This window comes from Manis pentadactyla, chromosome 11 (genome assembly GCF_030020395.1).
Source record: "Manis pentadactyla isolate mManPen7 chromosome 11, mManPen7.hap1, whole genome shotgun sequence".
Taxonomy (NCBI): Eukaryota; Metazoa; Chordata; class Mammalia; order Pholidota; family Manidae; genus Manis; species Manis pentadactyla.
The window spans coordinates 93227249-93253723 of record NC_080029.1 but is presented as its reverse complement, the minus strand read 5'-3'; the positions used below and the strand labels follow the sequence as shown (position 1 = coordinate 93253723).

General features: G+C 45.7%; 1 protein-coding gene across 6 annotated transcripts in view; it reads left to right on the top strand.

Moving 5' to 3' along the window:
- Positions 1–26475, top strand: part of FRMD5 (FERM domain containing 5) — a 367767-nt gene that overhangs the window by 307305 nt on the left and 33987 nt on the right. For 5 of the 6 annotated variants that reach the window (XM_036905377.2, XM_036905376.2, XM_036905373.2 and 2 more), the window contains exons 2-4: positions 19614–19718; positions 24131–24173; positions 24399–24477. In XM_036905377.2, the coding sequence (XP_036761272.2) occupies positions 19614–19718; positions 24131–24173; positions 24399–24477 (227 nt within the window). Of the gene's footprint in view, positions 1–16560; positions 16780–19613; positions 19719–24130; positions 24174–24398; positions 24478–26475 lie in introns of those variants that run through there. The other variant, XM_036905374.2, reaches the window with a different exon arrangement.

Genomic DNA, 26475 nt, shown 5'->3' with positions numbered 1-26475 from the left:
AAGTCTATAGGAAGATAGTTTTAACTGTCAGTTTTTGCCAACTTAAAATTATCAGCATGAAATTGAGACGATAGCTCCTTAATATATGGAGTTTGGCCCACAGTATAAATGGAAATTTTGTAGCCATGCACGGCTGCTGGAATCTACCAACAGTATATTTCCTAGCTAATATTCTTCACACATACCCTCAAATCCAAAGTAAATATCTAGCAGCCATCCCTGAATAAAGCTTGCTAAAATGAGTAGCTCAGGGCACTTATGCCAGGAAATTTAGATTTTAAAGGATATCATACAATGAAACACGTATTCGTTAAATTCCCCTCAAGTGATAACTTTACAAGTGGCCACTTCTACAGATATGGGAAAGAAAGGGTTTGTTTTGTTTTGTTTTGGGTGGGGGGTGGTCAGTTAACCCCAAACTGACAAGATGTTTGGGGATTTTAAAGCTTGCAGTTTTTAACTTACGGGTAAACTGAGAGAAGTAGTTCACTGTTTGAAATGGTGTCGTTCAGTGTTTTAAAGACTGAAGTTGCCTATGAGACTCCCAAAGTATCTAGTTTAATAAGCTTTAGTAAATAAGGTAACCAAATCATCACTCAGAGTGTCTCCATCTTTAAAAATAAGCTGGGCATATTAGAAACACAGAGGAAGCAGTGTGACCAGCACGTGGGGAGCAGGGAAAGGAAGAGAGCGAGCTTCGGCCAGGAGCCCTGCAGTGCCTGGAGCCCCTCAGCTCCTCCGACAGGGCTCTTCCTTGAGACCGCGTCCCTCAGCCCCCAGCCCCCAGCCCCCAGGCCTTCCCTCCCGGCACAGGACAACCCGACCTCCTCTCCCGAGGCCCCCCAGCAGACTTTTCATATTTTCTTTTGTGTCTTACATTAACACGTTCAAGATATCCCAGAGACTGTGTGCTGGGCTGGAAAGAGTGAACAGTGGCTCTGCGCCTGAAGTTCCTCATTTGAAAAATGGAGAGGATAAGAAACGATGTGTATAAATAAAGCGTCTGGCACAAAGTTAGTTCAGACCCTGCCATCCTGAAACACATCCCTTTCCTTCCTGTTATTTCCACAGGTATATGAAAATGTTAACAATGACAAGAGAAAACTATGGTAACTATTTAAAATCGAGCTACATACTCACACATATATACAGCCCACGACACTATGAGGAAATGAATCCGGCGGTTGAACGGCTCAGTGTTCTGCCTTTGTTATGATGAGCAGAGAACTGAACAGAGGTGTGGATTTGAAGCAGTCAAGAGCTCTGCCTTCAAAAAAGAGAGACAGGCAAGACAGTAAGGGGGCTGGATGGGGCTGAAAGAGGGAGACCTGAGAAGAGGAGATATTTGGGTCATTGCCAGACTTTGAAGAAGGTACTTTAAAAATAATTTGGGGGCAAGTTCTGCTCTCTGTTGCGCTGTGTACCCCCTTCTCCATATCCCTAAGAAATGTGCACAAAAGCTGTGGTGTACTGCTGTGTTTGGACTTAGATGCGTGTGGTTGTGCATACACGAGGTGGGGAATGTGATTATTGTAGCGGTCATCGCAGAAGTACCCTCTCATTCATACTGATATTCTAATGTAACAGGTAAATGTAGGCAAAAAACTAATTTCTAAAATTGATTTTTAAAAATTAAATTGAGACTTTCTGAGTAGTAATTTAAATCAGTTCCCTTCAGCTTACAGCAGACTAGGCCTTTGACTTTTGTTTAGTACTTTCTAGTTCTTTGGGTCCAGGAAAAATTTTTATTTAAAAACAAATGGCATCAACATGTTAAGTGAAAGAGGTTTCTGCTTCCTGTAATGGCCAAGTACTTCCTATTGAACCAGCTCTCCACAGGTAACAACTGTCAATGCTGGACAAAATATTGAAAACAACTGCCTCACACCACTGGAGCATGATTCAAAAACAGGCAGAAACTGGAGGGCTGGGTCTACTTTTGGAGAGAGGGAAATATATGAGTGGTGAGCTTCCCATTCTTTTGTGGCTTTTAGCTTGATGGCATGTCCCATTTGGTGTCATACAAGGCAGTTAAAACCCAGAAACGTATGGTTTCTATCAAACCCACAGAGGCCAAAGTCTGAGACAACCACAGCATCTGGAAAGTGAGAAAGAAACACCAGAAAGGAGAGAGGCATAAACAGGAGCCCCAAATTCTGTGCAGAAATTCTGTCCAAATCTCTGGCTGGCCCTTATCTATGCGTGCCTAGGAGACATATTCCAGAGAGCCCAGCTAAGCCCAAAAGAATCAATGCTTCTGAATTTGGTTTATATCTTTTCCAGGTAGCATCTCCTTTATAAAATAATGAAACATTCTTGGGTGTTAAGCATTTAGTTTGTAAAAATATTTTCCTAAGTAGAGGCATACCTCATTTTGTTGTGCTTTACTTTATTGCACTTCGTAGATGTTTCTTGTTCGACAACTTGAAGGTTGTGGCAACCCAGCATGAAGCAAGCCTGTTGGCCCTATTTTTCCAGCAGCATTTGCTTACTTCATGTGCCCATGTCACATCTGGGGGATTCTCAAAATATTTCAAACTTTTTCATTTGTTATGGTGAACTGTGATCAGTGATCTTTGATGTTACTGTTATATTTGTTCCATGGTGCCACCGACTGCACCCATATGAGACTGTTAACTTAATCGATAGATGTTGTGTGTGTTCTGTCCCACCAATTGACTATTCCCCCATCTCTCTCCCTCTCCTGGGGCTTCCCTATTCCCTGAGAAAAAACAATATTGAAATGAGTGTTCAAGTGAGAGGAAGTGTTGCACATCTCTCACTTTATATCAAAAGCTAGAAATGATTAACCTTAGTGAGGAAGAGATGTCAAAAACCATGATGGGCCAAAATCTAGGCCTCTTGCACCAGTACAGCCAAGTTGTGAATGCAAAAAAGAGTTCTTGAAGGAAATTAAAAGTGCTACTCCACTGAACACATGAATGATAAACTGAAACAGCCTGGTTGCTGATATGGAGAAGGTTTGAGTGGTCTGGATAGAAGATCAAACCAGCTACCACATTCCCTTAAGCCAAAACCTAATCTAAAGCAAGACCCTAACTCTCTTTATCTTATGGGATGCTATTATTCATGAAAGTGAGTTGTGTTATGATTATGAATACCTAATTACTCGTGACTCATTTTTATTTTACATTTGTATATGTTGTCATTGAAAGTAACAAAAATTTCATTTCATTGTAAACATTTAAATTTCATTAAGATATCACTAAGTAATTCTGGCCCTCTTCTATCCCCTCCCCCCTTCTGTTGTTCCAAATTAGTAAGGTTAAATGAATTTTCGGGAGAACAGGGTTATAAAGCCATTGACAAAATGTGTTTTCTAAAGCAAAACCATTCCATTAAGCAGACCTAAATTTAGATTGTCAAAGCCCCATAGACTCTGAAAAGCAAGTTGTTAAAACTCATGAGTTTCAGTGTTGCTGCATTTGGAAATTTCCATATCTCAGCAATAGCCCCTTGTACTAGATTGCTCTAGAATGCTCTAGAAGAGGGTAGGGATACATGTGAGGGACTCCTGTCTTTGAGGCTATCATTTTAGATATCAGTTGGAGTTCCATAATCTTGATTTCCATAAATTTTTAAATTATAAATTCCTAGCAGCTATAATTTGTAAAAAGTATATGGATGGGAGCAAGACAAGGATGCCCACTCTCACCACTTTTATTTAACATAGTACTGGAGGTCCTTACCATGGCAATCAGATAACACAGAGAGATAAAAGGCATCCAAATTGGTAAGGAAGAAGTTAAGCTCTCACTGTTTCCAGATGACATGATATTATACATAGAAAACCACCCTAGTGTATCCACCAAAAAACTACTAGAATAACTGAACTCAGCAAACTTGCAGGATACAAAATTAATACACAGAAATCTGTTACATTCCTGTATGCTAACAATGAACTAGCAGAAAGACAAATCAGGAAAACAACTCTATTTACAATTGCATCAAAAAGAATAAAATACCTAGGATAAACCTAACCAAAGAGGTGAAAGACCTTTACTGTGAAAACTACAGGACACTCATGAGAGAAATTAAAGAAGACACCAAAAAATGGAAATCTACCCCGTGTTCATGGATAGAAAGAATTAATATTGTCAAAATGGCCATCATTCCCAAAGCAATTTACAGATTCAATACAATCCCTATCAAAACACCAACAGCATTCTTCAATGAACTAGAACAAATAGTTCTAAAATTCATATGGAACCACAAAAGACCCAAAATAGCCAAAGCAGTCCTGAGAAAGAAGAACAAAGCTGGGGAGACTATGCTGCCTGACTTCAAACTCTACTAGAAAGCTACAGTAATCAAGACAGTTTGGTACTGGCACAAGAACAGACCCATAGGTCAATGGAACAGAATAAAGAGTCCTGATATAAACCCATGCATCTATGGTCAATTAATATATGATAAAGGAGCCATGAATATACAGTAGGAAAAAGACAGCCTTTTCAACAACTGGTGCTGGCAAAACCTGACACCTACATATAAGAAAATGAAACTGGATTATTGTCTAACTCCATACACAGAAGTAAACTTGAAATGGATCAAACGCCTGAATGTAAGTAATGAAACCGTAAAACTCTTAGAAGAAAATATAGGCAAAAATCTCTTGAATATAAACATGAGGAACTTTTTCCTGAATGCATCTCCTTGGGCAAGGGAAACAAAGCAAAAATGAACAAATGGGACTACATCAAGCTAAAAATCTTCTCTACAGCAAAGGATACCATCAGTAAAACAGAAAGGCATCCTACAGTATGGGAGAATATATTCATAAATGACATATCTGACAAGGGGTTAACATCCAAAATATATAAAGAACTCAAACACCTCAACACCCAAAAAAACAAATAATCCCATCAAAAAATGGGCACAGGGTATGAACAGACAATTCTCCAAAGAAGAAATTCAGATGGCCAACAGGCACATGAAAAGATGCTCCACATCACTAATCATCAGGGAAATGCAAACTAAAACCACCAAATGCAAATGAGGTACCACCTCACACCAATTAGAATGGTCACTATCCAAAAGACAAGAAATAACAAATGCTGGTAAGGGTGCCGAGAAATAGGAACATAGGAACCCTCCTACACTGTTGAGAGGACCACAAATTGGTGCAACTGCTGGGGAAAGCAGTATGCAGGGTCCTCAAAAAACTAAAAATAGAAATACCATTTGACCCAGGAATTCCACTCCTAGGAATTTACCTGAAGAAAACAATATCCCTGATTTGAAAAGATATATGCACCCCTATGTTTATCACCACACTGTTTGCAATAGCCAAGGTATTGAAGCAAGCTAAATGTCCATCAATAGATGAATGGATAAAGAAGAGGTGGTACATATACACAAGGAATATTATTCAGCCATAAAAAGAAAAGAAATCCAGCCATTTGCAACAACATGGATGGAGCTAAAGGGATATTATGCTCAGTGAAATAAACCAGGTGGCGAAAGACAAATACCATATGATTTCACTTATTTGTGGAATATAAAAACAAAGCAAAACAGAAGGAACAAAATAGCATTAGACTTATAGACACTGAGAAGTGACTAGTGGTTACCAAGGGGTGGGGGCAGAGGAGAAGGGGACTGTTGAACCACTGTGATGTATATTTGATTAAAAAATAAAAAGTATATGTACAGATTTCCTAATGACAGATCAGAGATGATTAATTTAAAATATTTAATTCAACTCAGAAGAACCAAAGATGAAATGACCTCTCCCTCTCCCTCCACTCCTATACCAGCAATCCTGGCTTTTTCTAAAAATATCCTTGAGTTAGAGAAAATGCAAATGAAGCTTCTGAGATCCAACTTAAAGTGAAAACATTTTGCAGCTGTTATGGCTAATTTGACAATAAATATGAGTGCCAGTAATTCTCTTAATATATTTTTTGAATAAGAATCTTAAGGTGAAAAAATATTGCCTCCACAGCTCCTGCTGATGCTCTAAGTCTTCAGATGAACTGTATTTTCTATGCCTGGGATCGACTCTCCTTAGTGTGAAGGTGATCATCAACACGCAACTCAAAGTCAGAGCTGAGGCTCAGCTGCCCGGTCTGTAGGAGCGGATAATCCCCATAGTTTTGTGTGCAGAATTAGTTTCAGTTCTGCTGGCCAGTCTGGGAAAAGGTCACTTGGAATGGGATTTGTTAGATACACTTTACTACTTATATTTTTACAGCTTTTATTCAGTCAAGATTCATTTCTTAAGTGCCCACTCTGTGTCAAGGATTAGGCATACCTAAAGGAGTAAGACAAGGTCCTGATCCCACCTGTCCTGCCTCCAAGACAAATTAGTAGATAATTACAACATGTTGAGAGAGAAGGTAGGCCCAGAATGCTTTGGAAGCTCAGAGGAGAACATCTAAAACTTGCTTTAAGGAAACGTACAAGTCTCTATACAAACATGATTCCTATGCTTCGGTAATTGTATTCAACTGTGGTATCTACAAGGAAGAAGTATATTGTGACAAACATTTTTTTACAAGACAAGATTTGCCAGAGCAGTGTCCTCTAAAAATAAATCAATGTAATGACCAATTTAAGAAATCTTAATTATTTCCTTAAGTAATTCAACAGTCAGAGCCTTAAAAGAATTAGTGACCCATTCACCGAAGTCATCACAATGATACTTAAAGATAGCTTTTCAGCCTATTCTCCCAGCCTCCTTGCTGAACTGAAATTGTGGAAATTGTACTTCATTCCAGCTTCTCATTCACACCTTTACATTGGTCACTTAAATGTTGTTTATTCTACCACCTAAATATTTCTTTTTCTTTTTTTTTATAGATAATTATTTTTTATTGAAGGGTAGTTGACGCACAGTATTACATTACATTAGTTTCAAGTGTACAACACAGTGATAAAACATTTATATACATAATTCTAGGTTCCAGCTATCACCCTACCAAGCTGTTACAATATCTTGACTATATTCCTTATGCTATACATTACATCCCGGTTACTTATTTATTTTACCATTGGAAGTCTGTCCTTTTTTTTTTTTTGTGAGGGCATCTCTCATATTTATTGATCAAATGGTTGTTAACGACAATAAAATTCTGTATAGGGGAGTCAATGCTCAATGCACAATCATTAATCCACCCCAAGCCTAATTTTCGTCAGTCTCCAATCTTCTGAGGCATAACAAACAAGTTCTTACATGGAGAACAAATTCTTACATAATGAATAAGTTACATAGTGAACAGTACAAGGGCAGTCATCACAGAAACTTTCGGTTTTGCTCATGCATTATGAACTATAAACAGTTCAAATATGAATACTCATTTGGTTTTTATACTTGATTTATATGTGGATACCACATTTCTCTCTTTATTATTATTATTTTTAATAAAATGCTGAAGTGGTAGGTAGATACAAGATAAAGGTAGAAAACATAGTTTAGTGTTGTAACTAAATATTTCTTTAATCCATCACATTTTTATCCTCATGGCCATTAGTTTGGGTGCCCATCAGAGTTCATCTGGATAACTACAGTGATTTTCCAACTGGTCTCTCTGCTTCTGTCCTCTACCAACACAAAATCTATTCAATTCTCATTCCCTCTTCAAATCTTTTTTAAATCATTCCCTTGTCATCACCTGTAGAATAAAGTCCTTAGCATGGCGTACACAACAATTCACCCTCTGCCCCTGTCTGCCTCTCCATATTGATCTGAAACAGAACTCTGCGTATCAGAGCAGTTAGTTAAAATTCCTAGAACATGCCTTACTCTGTATATGCTATTCCCTCTGCTGATCTCCCACTCCTAGGCTGAAAGCATCCTTTAAGACCCAATTTGTCACTTTCTTTGTGAGGTCTGTCTGGCAGTCTTATCCCACCAGACTATCGCTATACTTGTGCATACCTCTGTATGCACACCATTGTAATTGGTGAGAGATTCTTCCTGACCCAAAAATAAGGTTCACCTCTAGTTAGTGGAAAACTGAGGGAATCATCTCATCATTCTTTGTCCCTAGAGTTTTCCGGCTGGGAGAATAGCTATAAGTAATATGGTCTCAGAAGAATTCTTACTTGAAGTGCAGGGAGGACTTGAATACGCTGAGGAGGCTGCTCCAGAGCCCATTCCATTGACTGCCGCTTGCACAGTCTGATGTCACATGCTTTTCTAAGTCAGCATCTTTGTTGAATTGAAGAGAGCACCCGAGAGAGCAGCATACAAGAACAAGCTGGGGAGAAAGATCCACAAAGCCAGATAAACTTGCCAATGATGCATCATTTTGTTGAGGCAGCAGGTCATCATGGGCCAATGACATCCTCTGGCCTGTACCTACCATGTTGAAGATTAGGGAGATCTGGAATGTACAAAGGAAGAACAAGATTGAGAACAGCCTTTGGGGGTATAGAAAGAGTGCATACAGACCTCTCGCCTTACACCCAGCTCCTGCCTCAGCTCCCCAGACTGGGGGAGTTGGGATTGCTTAACAGCTGATCTCTGATACCCAGAATATAGAAATTTGGAAGTGTTCTGATTCAAAAAATCTAAAGAAAAACCATAAAATCTGGCTTTACTGCTTGTTTCTTATTCATTATCTTCAAATATTATTGACTAAGTTCCTGGTTTCCTGTAGGTTTTGAGGATTTCCCACTTTGTGTGCCCTCATGGAGAAGCCTAGCATCTGTATTTTTACAACAGGAGTAGTTTTCTGGTTGAAGCAGATCTAAAATCCAGAGAATTCAGAAGAGAATTCACACGATGGGTTTAGTTACACATTTAGGCATATAGTCAAAGGACTAAAAATCCTATTCCACATGAGCCCAGAAGCATAGAAGTGTTTTCCAACATCAACTCCCTAAAAAGAACTTGGCTATAAGAACCATATCAATATAACTAAGCAGATGTAATGATTAGTCTTGTCCAGTATTGAACTTTTAATTCCCTTCCCAGTGGCAAGAACCCAGCCGGAGACCTTCCGGAGAGCACAGTCATGCTCTCCTTTCCCATGACTGTGTGCACAGCCTGAGCACTTATTTTGGAGCTGGGATTGAGGCCAGATGGCCCTTGTCTACTCAAGTACAACCTATGGAATTACAGTCAGAAAACTTAGACCAAAGGTAATACCTGGGAGACCAAACCTGAAATGCGTTTCTAGTGTTAAGGTAGGCTCTGCTTTGGACAGGGACTCCACCTCCAGTCTTAGCCCAGCACAGTCCTCCTGTCCTACCCTGACCTCACTGGGTATGAGGAGCTGAAGACCCAGGAGGCAGGAGCTCATCAGGCAAGATTAGCCGTTGCCAATCCTCAGCTATCCGCCTGGTCATACCATGTAGTAGTGGATCGTGTACAAGGCACCTGGCAGCACACAGTGAGCACAGACACTGGATACCACACTTCCACCTCTGATGGTAACAGAGAGGACAGTGGACACAAACAGTGGGGGTGGCAGCAGGACAGGTCAGGGGTACGTAGCGAGCACCATGACTAGAGGAAAGATGGCTTGTCCCAGTTACTGTCTCAGATATCTCTAAGTCAGTATCTCTGCAACTCTGGGAACACGTAGGTACTGCCTGGCCCAAGGGAGGCCCTTGACAGATATGTATATATATTGAATTAAATGTATTCCCAATGGTTGTCATCCATTTTTTGTCCTTCAGGTAACACAATATTCAGTGTGCAGCAGATGTGCAAGATTTTCTCAGTGGTGACATCTCGAGCAGGGCTGCTGTGCAGCCTCAGGGGACTCTGGTCTTATGGGTTGCCATGGTGATAGAGGCACAGAGGTGACAGGGATGTGCCACAGGCCTAGAGGGCACTGCTGGGCTCAAGGCTTCTGCCTCTGTGGTGCTCCCGCCTCCCCTTCAGGCTGAAGAGCTGCAGGAGAAGGGTGCCACACTTCCAGAAGCCTTGCCTCCCAGTAGCCCTCTCCATCACACTGCAAGGCCTGGGACCATGGTTTGGCATGATGCCCTGGGGATCTTGATCATCCCCACTCCACCCCCAGGGCACGTTAGGAGGTACATTTCCAAGCCCAAGAATTATTTTAGACCAAGAGCCACCTGTTACTGCTCAGCCATTAAAGTGTTACATCTGAAGAACCTTCAGAAAACTACCAAGTTCAGGGACCAGAAGCACTCAGCTCAAAGCACACCTTTAGCTTTGGCCTCAGCCCAGGTTCCAAGGTCCTGCCTCCCAGTATGTTTAGGGTGGTGCAGGATGAGGCTGGAAGGGGTTGATGGCGTGTCATGTTATCATCTCCTTCCCATTACTGGACAGTTGAAGGTACTCAATCTTATCTACAGGCTGTGCACGTACTTCATTCCCCACCCCCACCCCAGCTGACTGTCACCCTAGGGCCCTCTCTTAAGGAAACTCAGGAGCCCGCTGCCCCCTGGGCTGGAGTGTAGGAAGCGTGCCCCTGGGGAGGCACAGGGGCGAAGAGCCTCAGGACCCATTCTGAGAGGATCCGCACCAGCCCTCACTGTGAGGCTGGAGGCAAGCACTGCACGGCCTCAGGGTTTGCCGCCTCTCACGGTAGAAAGTAGAACAACCAGACACGTGGCAGTGTAACCATCTCACACACAAGTCTTCACTGTCTCAGGCCTGCTAGAGGCAGTTTCTAGAATTGAATGAATTCTGCCTAGTTATTCTTTCCATTTACTTTGAGCAGTGGCCCAGAGTTTTTTAATTAATTAAACTAGCAATAAATGTCTTAATAAACATCTACCTTGTAAAGCTACCTGATTACCCTTTTTTAAAAAACTTTTATCCTTGTTTAAGAGAAGATGGACTGAAGTGTGATTACTGTAGTCAGCTAATAAGAGAATCAGAGACTTTGGGTACATCAGGGGAAGTGAGATCATCTACATAGAGGGAAACTGAGGCTTGGAGAGGAAAGTAACTTGCCCAAGAGATCACAGCCGGAACCAGCCTTTCCTTACTCCCATCCCCTCCCTCCGGCCTCAGCCTGCCTGCTCGAAGCTGGACACAGATTTGCCTCCCTGGCATGGAACGACATCCTCAGGGCACATATCCCATACCCACCCACTTCCCCACCCCTGATGGAGGAGGTCCTTTTCCAGGAAAGCGAGAAAGCAGAAGGCTGGTCATGACAGCCAAGACGAAGTCTGAGAAGCTTGAAGAGCCCAGCTACAGGGCAGAGGCAGCAGCAGGCAGATGTCTGGGGCAGTTCCCTGTCCCCTTCTAGACAAGGGACCCTAGAGGCCAGGAGAGGAAAGCTTGGAACAGACTCCCTGTTGCAGACGTCAGAACTGGGCTGAGAGGGGGCTCTCTCTCTGAATGAGGTTTGAAGACAACTGCCAGCTCCACTCTCCAACAGTCTAATTCATGGCAAAAGTACAGTAAGTTTTGAGCTACTTAGCCACTGAAAGGAAATGGTAATTGGGAACTGGAACTTTCCAGCCAGAATTGGGCAGCTGCCCACAGTCATGAAAGGCAGAATTTGAAAAATCTGGAATGAAGGAGCAGAGTTTCTCTATAGTATTTAATTCAGGAGCCTCATGCTCTGAAGTTGGTCCTCTTGGCCTGTGGAAACGTGGACGCTGAGTAAAAGTGGCACTTGTGCTGCCAGAGCAGGTCTTGGTGAGTTTACATGCCCTCTCTTTCTCCCCCTTGGCCCCACGATCTTTGCTTGCAGAGCTGCTAGTGACCAGCAGGTGCCAAAGGGCTGATCTTGTCCAGTGGTCCCCAGACCATCAGCACCAGCCTCACCTGAGAACCTGTTAGAAATTCAAATCACCAGGCCCCACCCAGGCCCACTGAACCCAAACTCTAGGAGAGGCACCCAGCATTCTGTGTTGTTAACAATTTTCTGGGTGATTCTGATGCAGGCTCAAATTTGAGAAGTGCTGGTCCAGAACATGGTATTGTTCTAATCTGTTATATATTAAGGCAACGACTTTCCAGTGAGCTAGCGCTCCATCTCCTCGCTGGCCTCCCTGCTCCAGCCCCCTCCACCACTGGGGCAGCCACGCTGGGAGGCTGGGGTTTGTCCTGTTGCTTCTCCAGGCCTCAGTGCATGTGCAGTGAGCCGTTTGTCCACCATCTGCTTGGCTCTGGCCCCGGATGTCTCACTCCTCTCCTGGGACTCAGTTTTCTTGTTGCAGTGGGGTTCCTTCCACTCAGTGCTGGGAAGAGGGACCATCCTAAATGTGGCTTTGTACCATCAGTGGGACCACGGACCAGGAGTCGGGCCCTGGACCCCTGCCTCAGAGTTCTGTCTGCCTGGTGAGGGACCTTCCAAGGGAAGCCCTGGCTGTCCTTCTCAGGAGAAGTGATGGCAGTGACCTGGCTGGCCCGAGATAGGGATGCCCGTGGCTCCGTGTGCCTGGGTGAGCTCAGGGAACATGGGGCTCCGATCAGAGAGTTGTGGGCTCTACTTGTCCATCCTTCTCCTTTACCTCCCAGCAGGATGGCAGTCACCTGAGGCCTCCGGGGGAGAGTCTGAGACTGCAGTTAGCTCCAGTAGCTTTAACACCAGAAAGGACAAATTCTACTTTTTGAGAGAGATCAAGGCTCTGGGTTAATTTAATGAAATACATTTAGCTAAATGCTTCTTCCCTTTTTCTTCTAATTAATTTCAAGGCATTAAAAGACATAGTGTCTGTTGGAATTGTGTCACAGCTCGTCCCCCACCCCCTTGGTTCCTCCTTCCTCAGTGTTAGAAGCATGTCAGCAGCGTATCATAGGAATCTCTGCCTTTGTCTCCGTGGCACTGAATAGAAGCTGCCAGGACCCTGAGGAGTTTGGGTTGATAGCATATATTTGATATTTTCTACTCTTCTGACCTAGTCTGGGAAAAATAGCCTTGGGGTATGGAAGAGATGCAAATGTGTGCCCTGAGAGCCCAGTGGGGCAGATTCCCCAAATGGTGGCCATCCCCATAGGCTTGAGGACACTGCACAGGTGGGCATGTAGCCAACACCCACTGAGGGTTCCAGTCCAGAGAGGACCGGCTTCTGCTCACTGGGTGCCCAGGCTCATTGCTGAGGTCTTGTCATGTTCGAGGCCATTCAGGCTAAAGGAAGAGGAGGTCACAGGAGGCAGAGTAAGTTGGTAGGAAAAATATACAGTGTTTTTATGTATATTATGTCTCTTATTGGAGCCTTACAATAATCTTTTGAAAGTTGCAGTATTAACTTTTTTTTATGGATGAGGAAGCTGAAGCTCAAGGAGATTCAGGGACGGATTTGAGGTCACAGCTGTGAGGCAGCAGAGCAGGGCCTTGACTCTGAGCCTAGTGCTCCTCCTCAAGGCCTTCACCTTCCCACCTCTACTCCCTTTGCCTTCCCCTCAGCGTTAAGGGAACATGAGTGACCCAGTAGGATAGCTGAAAAGGAGACTGTGCCAGGACTCACGAACGCTGGCCTCATTCACTGACGGGCATGCCCCTCTCAGAATCCGTCACATCCGCTGGTCCTGGCGAGTGGAGCACTTTCTGCTGAGGGGGAGGGAGACCAGGGGTGTCGCTGCAGGGCTCTGAGAACCAGGGAGGATGCTGAGCTCGCCGTCATCCTCCTGACCTGGGCACGTAGGCCACTCCCTGCAGACAGCTCCGGATTTGCCAAATAGCATGTTCCTTTGCCCTTCGCAAAAGAAAATAAAAGGCAAGAAAATAAATTGTCAAATTGTCCTTACATTTGGGGAATAGAAGTCTGCCCCAGCACTGGACTTTTCTTTCCAGGGTATCTGAAGCAAAGTCATCTTCACATTGTACAAGAGGCATGACTGAGTGAGAGGGTATGTGTGTATACGTGTGTTGGTGTGTGTAAGAGGGTGAGAGTATGAGCTTCACACAAATAAATACAAAACACTGAGGTTTTTTTTTTAACAAGCCTGGCTGAGTTTTCAGTAGTTCTGCAGTTGTGACATTAATAGTCCACTCAGCTACTCAGCACTGGCTAGAAAAGTACAATCAAAACTTATTCAATCAATAGCAAGAAATAGTGATCATTCTAAGAGTCACCTTACTGTAAAAGTGGCCTCACCATCGGAAAGATAGACGAGTTTGCTTTCCAGATGCAGCTTGAGTTGTGTTTTTTTTTCTTTCCAGAAACTTCACTGGGTACAAGGAATCCCCTTGGGAATGAGGATGTCTTGGCTCTTGAAGCATCATCGTTGATATCTCAATAAGTCTAGCCCCCCATTAGCCCTGCTCTTTCAAGCTGAACAACAGCAGGCTTGAAGGTTCTGCACAGAGGGTCTTGATTGCTCTTGTTGAGTCTGGTTTGGGCCGTCAGTGCTGACAGAACACTTAACCCTCCCTCCCATGACATTTACTTGTGCACTGTGACCTCCACGTTCCAGACTGAATGTGCTTTCCCCACCCCATGTACACATTTTCTGCAGGCCATACCATGTGGCAATGAGCTAAGCCACGGGTCTGACTGGAGCAAGGACTGCCTTCGGGGCTCCCAGGAGCACCATGCCTAGCATCTGCACCTACAGATACTCATTTGCATCATGAAAATTACCCTAACTCCCTCAAATTGCATGCAGAATGGGGGTATCAGGGCAAGAGGTTGCTGCATGTAGTAAGGATTAAGTGAGGCCAGTAGCCACTGGAGTCTGGATAAGGACCACTTCTCTGCCCCTCTGAACTCTGACTCCCCTCCACTCGGGCCTGGCCTCTCCCCTACGAGCCATGTGGCCACCCCGTGGCAGCCTCCTGGCTCTGTAGTTTGGATACCAAGTGCCTGCATGAGCCCTGGCCTTCCCAGCCAAACTGCCAAGTTCTGGACTTGTGTCCCCTGAGCGTAAGAAGCAGCACGCGTGCCTGGGCAGGACCAGCTGTGACTGCTGCATCTGGGGTGACCTGCTACGCAGGGGGTATGGCTGCCTTCCTCCCTGGACCAAGCTGCTCCATCTCCCAGAGTGAGCTGGCTGCCTTTCTAGCAGCAGCCTCAGCAGTTCCTAGACAGATTTTGTTGGTTGAGAACTAAAGAAGAAAAGTGGACTCCTGGGTCAGGAGCTTGGCAAGGGTTCCCTCACTTCAAAGAAAATGTAAATTAGTGTGGAAGGTGCTGAGATTACGAAATCTGGGGCCCTGCTGTTACCACTTGTCCCTCCCATCCTCCCTCTGCCTCTGAAAGTTAGGTGGGTGTGGAGTGAGAAGACAGCGGCAGGACTGCACCCCACTGATTGATTCACACTTTTCAGCTCAGCTTACTCATGCCACGGCCCTGAGAAGAGGACTTATTGTGGCTGGTCTGCCGTGACATTAAAGTGCTTTTACCCCACAGCATGTAGCAGCCCTCGGCACACACGTGCCTCCGGAGGACTCTGATAAAGGAAGCAAAGGAGTCTTCGGCCTACAAGAAACTTAAGTTAGAATAGAGGCTGAGATGCCAGGCGCCTGAGGATGATTCGTTCAGCTCTTGCCCTCTCTGCTGGGCACTCACATCTTGATGTGGCCTTTTTCCACCCTGGACTCATGTGCTTTTGGATGGTAGGTGCCCACCCTCCATCTCCCATCTGCCTTTCTATGGGCCTGTAAAACCATGGCCAACTCCCTTTAAGAGCAGGTGGCCCAGTATCGGAGAAAGTTATGATAGCTCTTGTCCTCTTCAAGATTTGCAGTTTGCCCTTAATATCTGCCTGCCTCACAGGTAAGCCTGATTAGATGAGGAGAGGCCTAATGAGTGGGGGGCTTTCTACATGTTAGCCCCTCTGCCAGCAACACCCCAGGCCAGAGCCCCTGGGATTGACCCCATGATGGGTTAAAATAAGCTGCTCTCCTGCCCAAGGGTTTTGATTATGAGGCAGAAAATGCAATTAACCTTGAATAGGTCACTGACCCAAGCTTGCTTACTGCTTGCTGCCTCAGTTGTGTCCCTAAAGAACAGACGAATCAGAGGCACCCAGAGCCCGGTGCTCTGGAGAGGAGCAGGAACGTGGTTGCCCCAGCCCCAGAGTTGCAGAATGATTCTGAGGGGCTCATGACTCACTCTGTACCAGAGAGAGGGAATGGGCTGCACGGATCTACACTGTTACTTCCAAATATGTGTAGGTACTATTGCAGTTCATAAAATACAAATTTATTTTTAAATAGTTGTTTAGTATGTTGTTTTGATCCAGTAATATCTTTGGGAAGAGCATACCCTGAGAAGTGTAGCCAGACGTGGGTGCTCTGCCTCAGCTCACTGGACCTGAAGACAAACAGCCTGAGCCTTGGTGCCCTGACCGTGTGACTCAGCAGTCATCACCTGTCAGCATGAGGGCCTGATCACCCAGTGTCTTCAGTGGGACAACACCTGGCACATATCACATCACCTAGCGTGGCCACAGTGCCAGGGCAGCTGCAGGCAGTGGGGAGGACAGAACACACTGGGCTTTGCCATCCCACAGAAGACTGGCTGCCACAGAATATTCTAGAAAGCCCCAGACATAGGTAGGACAGGGAGACCATTGAGTGGAAACCCTAGGACACAGTAGGCATCTGGAAGTGCAAGGGGACCCCAAAACCAGGGAGTTTAAAATTCCTATGCTCTTGCCCCTGCCAATGGCTTGTTGTAGGTCGCCCACCATGTGGTTCAACTGGAGTGACTCCTTCTCCAACGCCTGCCTCAGGCCACTCCACCAACCCCAGGCTCCAAGAAGAGCAGGTTGCAACCTTCTGTGGAAAGTGCCACAACAGTGCTCACAGTTGATTCTGCCTTTGTGTTTTCGACTGGAAACAAACTTCATGAATTCTGCTCCCACCTCTGCCCCTAATCCCTTCCCACCCTACAGCCTTGGAGAAACAGTGAAGAAAGATGATTCTCTTGGTTAGTTAGTTTGAGCCTTGGAGCTCAAACCCGTGCATCCTCCACTGCCCAATGGGAGCCTGAGGGAACACTGACTTCACAGGGGACACAGGGCTTGCACCAGATGCTGAGAAATAGCAAGAAAAAGATCTTTATCTTACTGATGCAGGGAGTGTATAATGGGATATGTCTTTTCTCATAACTATCTGAAAAGAAAAGCCATGCTTCCTTTTTCTTCCAGCAAAGCAGGAAAACTCTGAAACTGGATCTACCAGTTTTTACCAGTTAAAAGCCCTGCAAGTGCATTTGAGCTGCTGGCCCATAAGAATGAGTTGCTTTTTTCCTAAATAGAACAGGCTCTTTATTAGAAGCTTAATAATAAATACACAGAAAATGAGTTGTTTTTATGGAAAATGTGTTCTCTAAAAACCCATGTGATTTCTGTCACAGAAGCACGTCTTCCCCATGGCTACCCCAAGCTCCTGCTAATATGGTTGTTGTATGTGTGGAAGTGAACGGCTTCAGCCATTAAAACTCACCCCAGCTAATTACACTGTAGTAACCAGCATGGAGCAAAGTAAAATTTGTAGAGAAAAATATTCACAGTAATCAATTGTCTCTTAATACTCCAGTTGCTCTGAGAGAGAGAATAGCATAGGACATGTCATGAGATAGAGTTTAACATATTTTGTCTGCTCCCAGAAGTACTTTTTAAATGAGCTTAAGCTCCTTGCACACTCTGGGACATCAGTAAGGAAATAGTTGACAGCCCCTGCCCAAAATGCAGTTGCTGATGGAGTCTTTTGAAAGACCTGGTTTGTGGCCCACTGCCCAGAAGTCCCAGTGTGATTCATAGCCAGTCTCTGTCCTGAGAGTAGCTCCTTCTAGTGGGAGACCAAGGGGTGTAAGGGTGGAGCCCGCTGCCTTGGGAATATGTTATGGGAGGGAATGTGGGGCCAGCAGAAGAGGGGGAGGTACCTACATGGAGCCACCCTCCTTTGTTGAGCTGTCTACTTACTGCCCTTTCAAGGTGAGGTACAAACCTTCTGTGGAAGTCTAAAGATCTGCCCATCCTTGGAGCAGGGCCAGCCCTTCCGTTACCCATGGCCTTGGGCCTTGGCATGGGTGAGAGACCTTGGATCTTATAAGACAACCTCGAGTTGGAGGCAGAATTTGCCCAGACCCACCAGAGATGATCACCTCAGTTGAGCTGCAGAGACCAGCGGGGACAGGCCCAGAGCGTGATGTCTTGCAGAGCTCCAGATGTTCTGATGGTTTTCTGCAAGTCATTCTCCTTCCAGCTCATCCTGGCAGGTCCCTGAAGGAGAGGTTATGGGTTGAGAAGTAATTTCCTCACATTTTGTGAAGCCTTTTAGTCAATGCTCTACATTCTATTTATTCAGTCATGCATTTATTCAGCAAATAATTGTTAAGGACCTACTTGCCATATGCCAGACCCTGTGCTAAGCTCAGTGGGAGGCTCCTGCCCTCATAAATACTGTAGTCTAGAAAGGAGCAGACAATAAATAAACAAGTAAACAAATCAGTAAAATAATTAAAGATCGCTGTAAGTGCTATGAAAGAAATAAACTGGATAAATGAGATAGTGACAGGAAGGGCCATCCGGTAGGGGAAAGACCTCTGCACAGAGAGGACCTGAACTGAGACCTCAAGGAAAGAAGGAGTGGCCATGGGAAGACCTGGAGGAAGGGCAGTCCAGGCAGAGGGAATACAATTATGCAGAGGCAGAAAAGCCAAAGCCTTGAAGCCTTCAGGGACGGAGAGGCCATGGCCAGAGCTGTGGGGAGAATGATTTGGGGTGAGTTCAGAGAGGGGCAGGAGCCAGGTCATGTAGGTCCTTGGAGGCCAAGATTAGAGTTTGGATTTTATTCTGAGAGTAAGGGTCAATCAGGAGCAGTGACATAATTAAAGATCCCTGTGTACTTACTGGTGCATTGTTTGTAATAGCAGATTGGAAACAAATTCATCAGCATGGAGCCGGGAAAAGAAATTTAGGTCCATTCCAGTGGTATGCAGCAGTTACAAACTGTGAGGCATATCTGTACATACTGCTATAGAAGGAATTGCAAGACACCCTAATTAGACAAAAAAAGAAAGCAGTACAGCATAAAATATGCTGCCGATGTAGTTTAAAAAGAGGAGATGTATGTACAGATAGGCTTTCCCATGCATAAGATGCCACACTAAGAATATACAAGAGGACTGGTAGCTTCCAAGGCGGGCAACTAAGGCACAGGGGCTTGGGGAAAAGGGAGACTTATTATTTGTAGTAAATCCTTCCATGTTTTTGAGTATCTCACTATGTGCCTGAATTACTTATTGAGCTAAAAAGACCTCATGTCTAAATTTGACCACTTTGGTTGCTGTGTGGAGAGAAGACAAAAGCAGAAGCAGGGAACCAGTTAGAAAGCTCTGGCTGTGGTCCGGTTGAGAGATGGTGGTGACTTGACCACAGGGCTGGAAACAGGGATGAAGAGAAGTGGGTGGCCTCACGACAAACCTTAGAGGCAGAGGCAGAGCCAGCTGGACTCAGCAGATTCCACACTGACATCCCTGCTCCCACTAGTTTAGGAAAACTATTCATTAGAGCTCAAAACTGGGTTTGCCCAACCCTGCTCTGTCTTGGCTGACATCTTTGTGGAGGGAAGGGTCTTGGGCTCTCTCTAAAAGACCCAGAATCCCAGACACTGTCTAATGCATCACAATGTGGAGGATGTAGTTGTAGACATGTGCCCTTTTGTATCCTCATGCAACTTATAAATGATTTTTAATGACTGTCAAAGTCACACTGAGGAAACCCTCTCATTTCTCAATGGAGCTTGCTTTCTTTGCAGAGAGATGCCAAAGGCCAGTACCTGTTTGACCTTCTTTGCCACCACCTGAACCTACTTGAAAAAGATTATTTTGGGATCCGCTTTGTGGATCCAGATAAGCAGCGGGTAAGTCAATATTCAAAATGCAAATGGAGGAGAGAGTTGGTCCAGAAACCCGAGGCCTTGAACTGTCACTGATGCTCAGAGTTTAGCCTCAGGAGTCAGGCACCAACTGGACCCTACATTTGGGAATTGTCTCTTCAAGTCATGGTGTTAGATCTGGAAGACACCTAAGCAGAGCTCACCTAGTGTGGCGCAGGAGTTCACAGATGCTGAAATGGCAGCCCAGAGAGCCGAAGTGATTTGCCCAAAGTTGCCCATTGCAGGTGGAGCAACTGGGTAGTTTTATGGTCTAGAACCCAAGGACACAGACTGAGCTTCTCCTGCCCACTTTCTAGTAAACGGGCCAAGCCACATTGTTCTGGCCAAAGGGCCTCACCTGAAGTGCCCCGCCTGCCTAGCCTGGGCAGGACAGAGGGAGATCTAAACTGACAAGGCCTTTCAGCACCTTGCGAATCCTGCAGTTCTTGTTCTGTTCTACACAGCACGGCTGGCTCCGCAGACACAGGGTGTTGGCAAGGACTGTAATACTGCAGACAGACACACAAACAAGCCCCTTATCCCCAGGCATCCCTGCCTCCCTCTCCAGCTTCATCTCCTCTGACCTGTCTTCTCCTTACTGTGCCCAGCCAACCAATAATGTGCTCTCCAGACAAGTCATCCTTCTCTTTTCAGATCCCTATTACATTTCCCCCTGCCTGGCACGTTTCCTCCCCTTTCTGCTCTTCTTCACACTCCATGCTTCTCTTCTGGCTGACTCCTCCTTCGCAAGGTTTCAACTTAGACTTACATCTTCCAGGAAGTCTTCCCAGAAGTATTCCCCAACCCCTACTGTGGGTGAGGAGCCCCCCCTGTGTGCCCCACGCGCCCTGTGCTGCCCCTCTCCTGGCACTTATTATACCACCCTGTGGTTGCCTGTTTGATTGACTGTGTTCCCTGCAAAAATAAGTTCTAAGAGCTCAGGGACTTTATCTCATTTATCACTATATCCCGTGGAACTAACACAGTGCCTAGAATGTAGTGGATGTTCAGAAAACACTTGCTGAAGGCATGCTGGGTGGGGAGTCAGTGGTGTACGGTGCCTTATTTCTTCCCTCCACTTGCCCAGCTGCCCTGCTCACAGACATCTGCACTTTCTGCAACTTCCCCTCATCAGCCCTTTGCGCCCTGTGGGGATGGCCACCCACAGATGTGGGGAAGTATGGAGAAGCATCCAGGCTTCACTGTCTCCCAGCACTATACCCCTGCCCCGCCTTGTCTGCCTCCTCCAAATGCATTATCACCACTGCCCGCCTTTCATGGGTCTACTGATTTTCTTCATAGCCTTGAACACAGGGCCCATCTCTGTCACAGAGGCCTTGGGGTCCCAGAAGGCACGGCCCCCAGCAGTGCCCAGGGCCACAGATAACAGATGGATACAACCCTCCCCATACCAGAGTCAAGTGCTATTTTGTTCTTGGTTGCTCTGCACCTCTGTGTCTCCAGGCCCCATATAATGTTTTGGGATCACACAGGAGCTTTAGGAAGAGCTCAAAAGGCCAGATCCCATTCCTTTGACTAGCCCTGACCCCCGTCACTGACATATTTCTTCCCTCCTGGCTCAGCAGAATTCTGAGCATCATCAGTGTTTGGGAAGTAGTGTTGACATCAGTCCCCGCCCTATAATGGCTCCACAGTCTTGACATAAATACTGTCCTTGGCTCGGGACCATAGTACAAAAAAAGTGCCACGACACCAGGAAGCTACGTGTCCTCACATGCTATAGGTGTCCATTCACTAGGTAATAATGGGCTATTTTGACAAAGGGGTTCTGTAGTTGTTGTTTATTTATTTATTTGGTCTGAGCTATTTCTCCTTAAGAAGACAGACCAGGTTCCCCAAGGCCTCTTCATATCCCAAAAAGAGTGGCATATGAAGAATGGTCAAAATACATCCTGTTCATTATTTGTTAGTTAGGTCAGAATGTGCTTAAGGAGAATAAGAGAGTATGTGGCAGGGATAAAGATTAAGAGCAGAAGGACATAGAGAAAAGTAAGGAAATGGGACAAAGGAGAAACAAATGTTTATGGTGGGGCTACTGTGTGCCAGGCTGTGCACTGAGCACAGACCTCGATCTTTCTGCAGGCATGTATCAAACACAGAGTTGTATTAGGCACCAAGCTGAGAGCCTCACATATGTTATTTAATCCTTACCACAAATGAGATGAGTACCCACGTCATAGTATCCATTCTGCAGATGAGTAAAGTCTCCTGCTAAGTGGCTTGCCCAATGCAAATGGCGAGGTCTGTCTCCAGCTCTGACCTGGCTGGTTCCATGCTGAATCATGCCTGAGAGGCTCTGAAGCTCTGTGACCCTATGCCTTTATGGAGAGATTAAGGAGAGAGGCTTGAGAGGCTTGGAGAGTCATGGGGAAACAGACCTGTAAAGAACTGTCTCCTTGATCGGATGATTCATGATAAGAGACTGAGGAGATAAGCTCCTGGCTCCCCCACTCTGTGAAGCCCTAAAATAAACCTCCTCCGTGGGCACCAGGCAGTTGGAGCACAGCACTCACATCCATCCCATCACCACTTGCTCATCAGGGGCCTCCACTGGGTCTGCAAGGTCAGTTTATCAGTTTGCTAGTGTTCTGGGACCCAGATTTAGGCAGACAGCTGCAAAAGGTAACTGGGGCCATCAGCGTGTTCTTGGGATCCTGTCAAGATTTCTCTACCAGTCCCTTAAAATCTCCTGGACAAGCCGTGACCCTTTCCACTCCCTTCACACCGCCCCCCAGCCCCCTCCAGCCTCACTCCGGCACAAACCAAGGTCCTCTCCGGCGACTGCCAAGGGGGACAGCCTTTTTGTCACTCTGTTCCATCTGCCTTCTGCCGATGACAGATCTCACAGTCATTCCTCATAGTTTCTGTCTTCCTTTGTTTACTTATTTCAGTCTGTCAGTTGAATGCCTAGGGGTGTTCTGTTTTCTGAGTCCTGGACACTTGGTGTGTTCTCCTCACTATACACAGTTCTGATGTGCTTGGAACAGACAGCTCCTCTGCCTTCACAGGCACTGCCTGGGCACCCCAAGTTGCTCCCATGCAGTTTCATCTCTTGCCTTTGCTTCCCTGTGAAGCCAAGTGGCAGTGGGCTGTGTAATGTGAGAAGGACCTCTTAACCACATTGAGTGGCAATAATGAGTTGCCAGCCTCGTGGGAGCTCAGATCAGAGGAAGCAAGAGAGCAGAATGTCAGCCCAGATTATCCATGTGGAGCTGACGGATGAACTGGCTCTTAGTGGGTCCATTAGCTGCATGACCCACAGTCCAGCCCAGAAGGTGAGAGTTGGGAATCAGGGAGGTCAGGATGCTGTCTGCATGGCCCTGGCTGCTTTCCTGCCAGAGGGAGGACTCTGCCAAGATGTTTCGCTAAATGGAAGTAGCCAGAGAAAAAGGAGGTATGGACTGGCTTCCTTTTGTACATTCAACAGCTGGGTATTGAACCCTGTGCCAGGTGCTGGTGGTACAGTGGTAAATAAGAGTTTCTGCCCTCACAGAGCTATGGCTAATGTTTTCAAGTTACTAATTAATAATCAAATCCTAAATAGCAGTAGTTCTAACTCTGTAAATTGCACAGTTCCTGATAAGCATAAAAGCCACAAACATCAGCATTTTTAAAGCATTACTGTCAGCTGGGAAACAAATGTAGACTGGTCTTACTGCTTCCTTCCCCAAATGTTAGAACCATGGAAATACATTTTTTGTAACAACATCCCACCTCTGTGAAAATCCAAGGTAAACAAGACACTATCCCACACACTGGTTGTGGTTAGTTATCTTACGAGACTGAGACTTTAAACATCCCAGGACGCCAGGAATCCTGAGCGTGTATTCCCTGACACAAGGACTGGCAAAATGTTACCACAACAAAGATGGAATAGACACCAGCCATTCGAGCCTTCTCATCATGCATGAAATCCCACCTGTCAGTACTTTGTAGAGCTGCTACCAGCAGCCTCTGTCCCCACCCTATCCCCCCAGAAACTTGGCACATAACATGAACACACACAACCCATTTCCCTGCTGGAGCCCCGAGCCGGGTGCTCTCTGTCCCCTTCACACATATGTGCATTCCCTGTGTCTGCTGGAACACCACACGTGGCGCAGAACTTCAGCGCCCTGCTTTAGAAGGTGGCATTGCCAGGGAAGCCCAGAAATGGCATGTGAAACTGGAGCTCTTCCCCTTCACAGCTGGTTCCATGGAAGCTTATTTCAGAAAAGCATATCCCTCTTTACCCTCCAGGTCCTCTTTGCTATCACAAGCTTACAGCATGCTTTCAACCTGGGCTACAGTATGTCCAGTTATTTAAATAGGACAAAGCAAACTGTATTTGATGCTGTTTCTCATTAGGCCCTCCTGCTCTGTGCTCTCTGTTTCAGCACTGGTTGGAGTTTACAAAGTCTGTGGTGAAGCAGTTGAGATGTAAGTATTCTCAAAAAGGCGGAAGCCTCACCCTTGGGAAGGGCAGGATGAAACCTCCCATTTATAGGAAGTCTTGGTAATTTTTCACTGCGCTGAGCATAAGTTGGCCCTAAACACATGAAGATTTTCTTCTGATGGTTTTGGAGGCCTGTGCAGCCAGGGGAGGGGAGCCCAGATGCCTCCCAGGGAAGGTCTTTCCTGAGGGACACCCCTTTCTCTCTGCAGCCCAGCCCCCATTCACCATGTGTTTCCGTGTGAAGTTTTACCCTGCAGACCCTGCTGCCCTGAAAGAAGAAATCACCAGGTAAGGCTGAACACACTCCCTCCGCCACTGAGACCTGTTGGAGAGATGGGAAAGAGGGGCCACAACCTCTTGAATCCTCCCTTTTGGAAGCTTCTAACTCTTACAGGCAGGGATTCTTCCTGAATATATACCCTCACCTCTGTATTTCATTTCACGTGCCTCCTTTGCTCACCTCAGAGGATCTGGAACAGAGTGAGCCTCTTTCCTTCAGCACATGTGAATACTTATCTTTAACTGGCCATTGGCAAAGACATCTGGAGTAACTAACTAATCAAAACATTTTTTTCTTTACCAATGATGTGGCCGCCATGGGTATTTTTGGAGAGGGCCATGTTGCCGCTCATTTTGGGGGTTGAAATAGACTCCTGCGGGAAATGTACTTGGGAGATGCTAAAGCATGACACTGACAAACAAGCTAGGAAATACTGAAGATTTTAAATCCACATGAGTAAATATCAGTGTGCTGATGGATCAAGTCCGTGACAAACTCTTCATTGTGGGGATCATGTTCTGCAGCGGGCAGACAGCTGCATGGAATGAATCCTGTCTCATCCAGCACCACCTGAGGATGAGTAGGAACTTCTGTGCCCATACCATCCTTCAAGAGGGTCAATGACAGGAGCTTCAAAGCTTCCCCAGGGCTTTTTATATCTGAGCCAAATTCACTGGGAAAGTCTTGCCTCAGAGATTCAGGAACTCTGTAGCAGAGATCCCTAACTGTCATATGAGAAAGAGCCCATTTTGACATTAGCAAAACCTTGATGTTACCTTGTAGAGGTTGGGTTCTAGGAGAAGAGATGGTGGCAGAGAATCCTAGAGCTAAGGAAGAAAACTAGCTTTATGTCAGGTAAAAGGAGCAAAAGTTTCTCTGAGAAGAAAAACGAGGAATAGGGAGAGAAGAGGGCAAGAAACAGGAATCCATAGTTCAAAGGAAGCAAGTGGGGCAGGGAGGGAAAGTGGCTTCTTCCCATGGGCCCCAGTGGAGGTTGAAGGTAATGTCAGGATGGAGGCAGAGGATCAGAAAGGTGGTTCCTCTGGACGCCCGGGGCAGTGCACACCCACCGACTTTGAAGCACTGAGGACAGCGAAATGGTCGTTAGAACCAAACCTCGTGTTTTTTACTGGACAAAGAAACTGCAGGCTCTGCTCATCCACATGGAAGCAGATATGGCTCCAGCTTTACTTCTGAAAACCAAGTTCACCCATACTGATGAGCAATCCTGTAGCTTTAGGCAGGAAAGTGAGGGTAGAACTACAATGTTTAACAACTTAAACAGAGAGGGGTTTTGGCCTGCCCTGCCCATGACCTCCAGAGTATTTGCCTCAGCTCTGAGCCTGCCTGTCCCTCTGGAAAGGGCAAACCCAGAAGTCCATGCTCTCACCCACACATTAGGGCAAATTTAACATATGCTAAATTGTTGAGAGCCTAGCACCTTGCCTCCTAAGATCACACACCAGATCACCTGGTCTCCATCTCACTGCACCAAGGATGGGGATGAGAGGGATTAGTCTGACAATTCAACTCAGTGAGCTGCCAGGGAGAGCCCAACAGACACTTCTGTGGCTTTCTGATTTGACTGAAGGACAAGAATATATGGTTATCTTGGCCCTTAGGAGGAACTCTTAATGATACAATTTTCTAAATCAAACATCACCATGTAATACTAATACACAGACCCTCCTACCCAAGAAGCAACACAGGCCTGGGAGCTCAGAGATCCTATTTCTGTCACTTCTTGGCTGGGTAGCCATGAACATAAGATATTTAACCTCTCTGACCTTCAGATACCTTATTAATAAAATGAGGATAGTAATAGCTACCTTGTAGAATTGTTGGAGTAACCACTACACCAGGGTCTAGTACTTCTTAATACGCCCTGCAGTGAGCCTGGCACGGAGCAAAGGTTCCCTCTCTGTTTACTGCCGGATTGATCACATGGTCCACAGACCCAAGCCCTCTACATGGGGCACAAGTACAGTTTAGCCCTGACTTTCGTC